Here is an 8,129-nt window from a genome sequence, read left to right as displayed (position 1 = left end):
TATATGGTGTGATCTTCCGATGACTATATACAATAATAGTGTACATATTATTGTTCATGCATGTCTGTGCGATATTGTACAATGATGGCAGATGTGCCGTTGTGTTCAATTGTCGTGTATGCATGCATAATTATAAGGTGTGATCTTCCGATGACTATATACAATAATAGTGCATGTTATTATTGTTCATGCATGTCTGTGCGATATTGTACAATGATGGCAAATGTGCCGTTGTGTTCAATTGTCGTGCATGCATATGATGTGATCTTCCGATGGCTATATACAATAATAGTGTACATATTGTTCATGCATGTCTGTGCGATATTGTACATGATAGAGTTAACTAATAACACATCTTGGTCCACTATATAATTATATAGATGCACGCATGGTCGAGTGGGGCCCAATTATAACACTTGGGTAGATACGTGCTATTGCCATCTGCCACACCGCCAGCTTATAATATATTGTAGTCACATATTCACTCGTTTCTAGGCAGCAAAATCTCAGTATGTAATTATAGTATTTAGTCCATGCATGCAAGGGAGATGCAACTAGCTATAGACAATAATTAGCATGCCACAATGCCACAAATCAATCAATCCTGATCATGAAGATCACTCAAATCAGGCCAAGAGCACGAAGTCCTGATATAATGCTCGTAGTTATTACATCGAAATTGTCAATACACGAAGCCAGTTGGGCCAAATCAGGCCTACTAGGAATCTCGTTTATTACACAACCTACATTTTCACCTATACACTCAATTTCGTCACACGTTCTGCCAAGTGGTGGTACTGGAGTATTACAAACTGTGCCGATAAGGTTCCCGTCTATATATACATCTTGGCACTCCAAGCCCTCTGAACAAACTCTTTCATTTTCTTTGCATGATTTATTGGTTACCAATGCTTGAAATACTGTTGGTACGCAAATTGACTCAGGAGCAGCTAATAAGTCGAGATCAGTAAGGGAGACGCATTGATCAAAGACAGCTGAACAGTTCATATTAGTTAAGCAATTTTGAGGAATGCACGATTGGAGAACCTGGTTTTCATTTCTCTGTATATCAATACAACTCTCATTTCCACATTCAAGAGAGGAGCATGTTTGCGGGATCCTCGAAGCCAATTCAATACTGATAGCGATGCTATCCAAAACGTCATTGGCAATGCATGAAGCGAAAATAAGATTTAGTGAAGGATAATCATTGGCTAGGCAACCCTGACCTTCTGGACATGAGAGATCTTCACAACGCAAGCTGAACATAGGACCTGTATTTTCTATACATTGTGCTATGATGTTGTTACCAGATGTAAATTCAATACAATTTTGCTCTTCATTACATGTGAGTTGGTTGCAGCTGGATGGAACAACACAAGTTACAGTATCAAATGATGTACCACCACAAACGAGATGAATGTCCATGCACCTCTCATTGAACTCATCCGTGCATTCCGTAGGCTCTTCACAAACTGCAAAGTTTGCATTGACTTGATTACATACTGTGAAAAAAGCAAGACAATCTAGCTCGCTACAAGACTCCGCCATGACATTAAAGTTTGGAGTTGTACTTGTCGGTGTAGTTACTGTCGTAAATGGGGTTGCAGGTATGCAAATTGGTGACATTTCTCTTAGCACACACATCTCATCATCTTTACACTCAAACTCAGAGCAGTCAGGAGCTGGCGTAGGGGTAGTGAAGGGAACACAAGTTGGTGTAGTGCCACTTATAATGCACATCTCATCTTGCTTGCAGTTTAGTTCAGAGCAATCGTTAGGTTTAGTAGTAGTCGGAGGACTAGTAGTGACACTGGGAACACAGAATGGCCTTCTACCTTGCAGAACACACCTGGACCCATCGTCACATTTCAGCTCAGAGCAGTCTTTCGGTACAGAAGGTATGCATCGCACTACTGGTGGAAAACTATCTCCACGTTCTCGAAAGTGACAAGTCATTCCAGCTTCACATTTTACATCATTACAGGTTAGTGGTCTCGACTGAGGTCTCAACATGCACCTGGTTTTTATGTATTGTCGGCATTCCGGATTGTCTTGTGGGCAGCTAGGTGGAAAAACATTCTCTATGCAGTCTCGACTTTTTCCACATTGTCTTGTGTCACAAGTCGGCACTGCACATTGATCAGAGACGTTTCTTTCTCCCCAAAAAAACTTGACAGTGCAATTTTCTGGATCAATTCTGCAATCAGCATTAAGGAAGCGAGGGCACTCGGCTGATTCACAAGGGTCAGGGACACATTCTCTCTGGCCCATTACCAAGTAGGCAAAGATAATTTGGAAACAGATTGTAGCTAAAATCAGCTTCATCGCTCTTGGCAAAAATATAAGGTATAGCCAGCGATCCGATTTACGGCCGATGTTTTAATATACCTGATGATAGACCTTGATTAGTGCTCTCTAGTGGTGGTCTTGGATTTTCAGTGCCTTACTGAAAAGGGTTGGGCTTGCAAATGAGAATCCGGATGACGACATGTCTGGGTCAGAGGTCAGATGGGCTGGGCATCCGGATGACGTAGTACTGGAGTTCAGAGGTCAGCGAGATAAAACGGGTCAGAGGTCAGCTCAGAAAAAAGGGGCTGGGCTCTGTGCTTTATATAGAAATACAAATAAAATATAGAAATACAAATAAGTACGGCCTGGGGTCCAGGTAGCTAGCTACTATACTATACCTTAGGGCAGTGCTAAATAGACAAAGACAGCACTCTACAGAGTATCACAGGTGAGGAAGTACAAGTGCATTGGAGAGTAAAAATACACGTATTGGAGGTTATATGTATATTATTGTGTCTTCTCTCCAACACAAGACAACCCCTGAGGGCAGAGCAGTGTCTCCACCATTGTCTGCTGGGCTGGCTACTCATTCATTTGTGATACCCAAAGGCGGTGGTCTGAGGATTGTGATTGGGATGGACCTTATCTCTTTATCGAGAAGAACCTCAATGGAATGGCTGCTGCCCAAGGTAGGGGGTAGATGGGCGTGGCCCGCCTCCAAAAAGGGAGACGGGTTGCAGCCCTATCTAGCATTCACGCAGCACCAATACTGGCAAGTTGCCGTGTGAGAGTTGTCCTGCAAACCACAAAATGCGTGATGGGGTGATATTGCTTCCATACTGCTCCTATATACGCCTCTAACCCTAACCGTGGCCCGTCCACCCAAAAGAAGGGAGGACGGGTTTCAAGCCTATGTCTAGATTTGTATAGTGCTGCATTTACGTACAGCTTCTTATCAGTTTTTACATTTAGTCATAACGTTGCTACACTCTTTCCGCCATTTCACCCCCTTTTGGAAAATATCATCTGGTTGCTAAGCCGCATAGTCAATTGCCGCTGTTACATGCAGTATAATAGAACTTTTTATGGTAAATACTAGGAGTATGTATAAAAGCTATTTAGTATTAGTAGAGCTTTATGTTATGTATAGCTCTGGCATCTCCACCGAGGCATCAGCACTTGTGGTGCTTTCATTTAACAGGGTTTCATACAGGATTCTTAGCTGGGAGGGGGAAGCGTTTAATTCAGGGGTGTCCCGGGGGAGGACAAAATTGCACGCTGTCAACGACAACGTATTGTTTTCGAATAACTCCCGTGGCCGAAAATGTTAATAAAAACTGCAGAGAACTTCATCATTCACGATTAGAAATCAATAGTATGGTTACTTATGCTATTAATCCCATATTGCAATTCTATTAATTATATACATGCAGTCTATTATTAGAGTTATGATTGTTCTGTGCATGCCTCGCACTTCCATTCGACGCCATCAACTTGAAACACTTCGTTGGGAATGCTCAAGCACGATCGATGATACCACCCCTTGCAAACATCACATTCTGCCATAGGATCGTCTTCGATGTTTTCCTCGGGCATTCTGCATGTGCAGTACAGGGGGACATGCTCAGCGTGGATCACACCTGTTGAGGTCCTCGAATTCCTTATTGGGAAGCGATCGAAGCAGCACTTCTTGAGGCTCTCCTTCAGGTGTTGTCTTGTGGATGTGTGTTCGTACACCACGGTCAACGGATCGTTCCCAGCACATAAGTCATAGGCAATGGCGATAGCTAGCACACCACAGTCAGAGCCGTTTCTCTGTAGACCGACATCCATCATGTTGATTGTGAGGTTGGGTAAGGTGCATAACATCAGGCTTGCTATAATTGGAATCGTTGACTTCTGAACGCTGCGGTACATGGTGTCGTAGACGTTTACTTGCCCCGGGCTACAGCCAACAGTAGACACAACACACCAGTGCATATTGCTCACGTTTAAAATTTGAACAAATTCTCCTTTGTTCACATTGAATCCTCTAATCGCTTGGAGTGTAGGTGGCTGTAGGCCTTCAATGTGCGGGAAATGCTGGTACAAAAGGTGTTGGCTTGCAGTGATGACGATGTCATTCAGCCATCCTGTGGGTCTATCAATCTTGTTGATGTCAGTTGATGACAGACAGTATATGGATGTTTGAATAGTGTTATCACCCTGTTGTGTGTCTGGGTCCTCTTCTGAATCATCGTCCTCCACGTACAGATAGTCTGGAGTGTCGATTGCACACGAGCAGCTCACCATGTCTTCTTCCTGCAGTGCTCTGATTGACACGACCTCGCTCTGGCGCCAGTTGTCGAGGGGAATCTCGTAGCCTTCGTCTTCCCCCAATTTGTGTAGCTCACTTCCTCCAAATCGCTTCAATAGGGTCCCTCGCTTGGAATGGAGTGTGTATCGCTTGTTGGTCACTTGAGCAATGCGACAGACAAGGTGTTTCCCAGACAACCTCGTAACGTGGATGGCTACCTTGTCTCCAGGTTTGAAAGTCTGGAAGAGCCTTTTCCCACGGTTCCTATTGCCCGCTGGGCAGTTTCTCTTGTGTGCTTTGGGATTTGGGCAGATACATTCGCCTCGTTCTGCGTGCAAAATTTGATCCTCAAAGTCGCTTTCACTGCTGTCACTGCTGTCCCTGTTCACACTAGCGTCTGTCCCATTGTTTCTGTGTTGTAAAAATATTTATAGCGAACATGTTATCACAATCACACCACAAAATCCCATTGTGGCGGCTGCTGTACATTACACATTGCTTCTGTTAGTATACATGCATTCATGTGTACGTATTACTCACTCATCTGATTCAGCTGAAGAAGGTCCTTGTTTCTCTGATTTAGGATGACTCCTGGCATCCCTGCATGTAAATAAGAAACCCGGACATCAGATCAGTAAATTGTATAGATGCATGCATGGTGTGCTTCAATCATATTAACTGGACACAATGTTTTTTGCGTGTCTGTATGTTGTTTTAAAATCTCATTACAACTCTGACCTGCTTGCGTGTCGCTTGTTCAGTGGGCAGTCTCTGTGAGATTTGTTTCTGTGTTCGCTGGAGCCACACTTGCAGAGTTTCGTGGCAGCTTGATCCTTCTTTGTTCTCTTTCTCCTCCATTCACAACCGTATGCATCACCGAGTTTCTTTGACCACTTTATTCTTTCTTCCCTGTCCATCTTTCTCTTGACCTTATATCGTATCCTTCTCTTCTTGTGCTTATCCTCTTTGATTTCTCTCAATTGCTTGTCTCTGGATTTTCCGTACTTCTCCAGAGCATCCTCAATTCCTGTATAGAGGGGCAGCCCCAACCTTTGGTACAGCATAGGAATCCAGTGGTAATGAGGTCCTTTGTTTTTTCTCATTGAGGTAAGGTTGGCTTGAAGGAGGCCCAGCTCTGTGGAGAGCTCGTAGTGACTCTTTTCCAAGGAGATGTGCTTCTGCCTAAATCGAATTAGGATGTTGTGTGATGATTCCATCGAGTTTGTGTGCCCTGCTTTTAGTTCTGGGTGGATCAGCGATGATGACTTTCGAGCCCTGTGCTCAATCTCCGTCCTGTAGGCCATCATATGGAAAGGACATGTCAGCTTATCCCGTGTGTGGTACTCTTGTCCCTCGCACACAAAGTTTGTTTTGTCGGGGCACTCTCCACAGCTGCACACTTTTAGGGCATGAAAGTCGCAAGATCCGCCATCCCACACGTGTTCATCAATTGCATGATGGTAGAGACTACGGGTTTTTTTTTCAAATTCCTCTTTGGACTCGCTGTTCGACAGAATTTTTGAGAACAAATTTCTGGAGTTTTTGATGAACTGGTCAGTGAAACATCCGCAGCCTTTCTTGTGCTTTTTTCCAGAACAGGAGCAGGGCTTGTTCTGTATGTCTGCAATGTGATTTTGATGACTTTTAAACATTGTAGAGGTGAACGCTTTCATTTGCATCAGCTTTTTCAACTGGTTGAGATGAGACCTTCCCTCGTGTCCACGACACATCATTATTTCTACGTCCTCGTAGATACCTCTTATGGCCTTTGAGGTGGAGGAGTCATCATCCTGCCAATTAGGGGTTGGTGTAATTATTTTGTAAATTAAGGCAGGAATTGCATCATTCTAGCTCGCTTATAATCATAGATATAATGCCATTAAGTATAACCATTACCTGCCAGTTTATTTCCAATTTCATCCCCTGTTCTTTGGCTTGCTGGAAGAGTATCCTGGCTGCATAGCCCTCCGCTCCCTCGGACGTCCCCTTGTACAGATTGTCTCCGCCCTTTTGAGACAGATGTATTCGAAAGAGCAATTCACCTGTGAAATAATTTCTAATACTGAAAGTAAAGTTCTTCGAATGATGACCTCTTGTCATCCATGCTCCATCTGCAACAGTGACGGCTCTCTTCCACGATCCTAGCTCTTCTGGTTTCATTTGTTTCATGGCCTCTTTGGCTTCTGTGCACATCTCATCCACCATTTTTTTGACCACTGGGTGCATAATGCGAATAGTGTCTTGAAACCGGTCGTCGTATGTGGACTGAATTCCCAGCGAGTAGCGTAAGACCTTGGTGTAGGTTGTGAAGGTACACCCACTGATGATAAAGGCGACATGCAGTGCTCGTGTGATCTCACTGTTCCTTCCATCTTCTTGTACCTTGCACGTGTCCAGTGTGAGCTCTTGTCCTCGGCATCCGTCACAATTGTATGTTATTGTTGCAACTCCACCTATTCCCCTCTTGACTGAGGTGGGAACAAGGTTACCCCTACAAGCTGGTTCAGGGCACTGACGAATCTCATTGAGGCGTTCGACAAACTCGTCCAACTGGCTCAAATCAAGAAAACAAAGCGCCTTTTCATGCGCATTAGTACATTTTATGTCCATTGGTGTTAGAATGTAGTCCGAATCTTGAGGGTATTCCACAGTGGAGAAGGGTGTGTCTGGTTGCGAATCCTGAAGGGGGGTGATAATGGTCTGCTCTGGTAAATTTAGCATATAATTATACATGTACGTGCATATACCGTAAATAGGGACGGATTTCAACCAATTATAAGCTGCGAAAAACAATATAGCACGTAGTCAAAATATAATACGCGAAATTCGCGGCAATTTTATGGAAAAAATTGGGGGCCTACATATGTATAATTATATGCACTGTACGTGGTTGTACGTGGTTGTGCTGATGATGTAACTATTAATTTTCTCACCTGTAGACATCTCCTCTTTGGAGTAGGGGGCGAGTCGGACTCTTGTAGCCTGTCCTGTTCAGAGTAGTCTTCAAGTTCCTGTATACAGGTGGGTTAAATTTCTTAGCATACCGTATAGCGGGTAATTTTCGGGGGACAAAATATTCGTGGTTCAGCAATATTGAGACATTTCGTGGGTAATATTTTCGTGGTTGGAGCTTGCACTGCAGGTAAAGGTAGGCAAGGTCGCTTCATTCGTGGGTAAAATATTCGTGGTCAGACCTTCAACCACGAAAACTACGAATATTTTGCCCCACAAAAATTATACGCTATACGGTATATCCGGTTTCTGAGCATTATATGTAGTTGCCGTGTATACAATACATACTTGTTGTTTTCAAATGCGGTTCACCAAATGCAGTTTCCACTCTATATATCACAAAGTACATACAGCAAGGGTGTACAAACCTCTGAGTCCTTTATTGGGGTGAGAGGCGAGTCTTCCATGCTGTACATCGCAGAGTTCTCTTTGCACCTGGAATATCTTGCTCTGTGAGATCAACTTGCTGAGTTTGGTGAGATGAATAGTGCTGTTTGTGTACTGTGTAGCCTTTATATGCAACTAACCA

General features: G+C 43.7%; 2 protein-coding genes across 3 annotated transcripts; both read right to left on the bottom strand.

Moving 5' to 3' along the window:
- Positions 1 to 488: 488 nt before the first annotated feature.
- On the bottom strand, positions 489 to 2,481 carry LOC135333567 (uncharacterized). Its single transcript, XM_064528546.1, has one exon. It carries the CDS (start codon positions 2,326 to 2,328, stop codon positions 622 to 624), a length of 1,707 nt encoding a protein of 568 aa, XP_064384616.1. The 5' UTR covers positions 2,329 to 2,481; the 3' UTR covers positions 489 to 621.
- Positions 2,482 to 3,601: 1,120 nt separating this feature from the next.
- Positions 3,602 to 8,109, bottom strand: LOC135333561 (uncharacterized). Of its 2 annotated transcripts, none has more exons than XM_064528531.1 (6): positions 7,969 to 8,109; positions 7,522 to 7,599; positions 6,485 to 7,288; positions 5,327 to 6,378; positions 5,129 to 5,188; positions 3,602 to 4,999 (listed from the first exon to the last, which is right to left on the bottom strand). In XM_064528531.1, the coding sequence occupies exons 1-6, from the start codon at positions 8,014 to 8,016 to the stop codon at positions 3,739 to 3,741; spliced, it is 3,303 nt and encodes a 1,100-aa protein (XP_064384601.1). In that variant the 5' UTR covers positions 8,017 to 8,109; the 3' UTR covers positions 3,602 to 3,738. The 2 variants fall into 2 exon arrangements, with proteins under 2 accessions (XP_064384601.1, XP_064384602.1); XM_064528532.1 differs by having other exon boundaries at positions 6,485 to 7,267.
- Positions 8,110 to 8,129: the final 20 nt, after the last annotated feature.

The sequence above is a fragment of the Halichondria panicea genome, chromosome 3 (assembly GCF_963675165.1).
Source record: "Halichondria panicea chromosome 3, odHalPani1.1, whole genome shotgun sequence".
NCBI classification, from domain to species: domain Eukaryota; kingdom Metazoa; phylum Porifera; class Demospongiae; order Suberitida; family Halichondriidae; genus Halichondria; species Halichondria panicea.
This window is presented reverse-complemented; position numbering and strand designations above follow the sequence as displayed.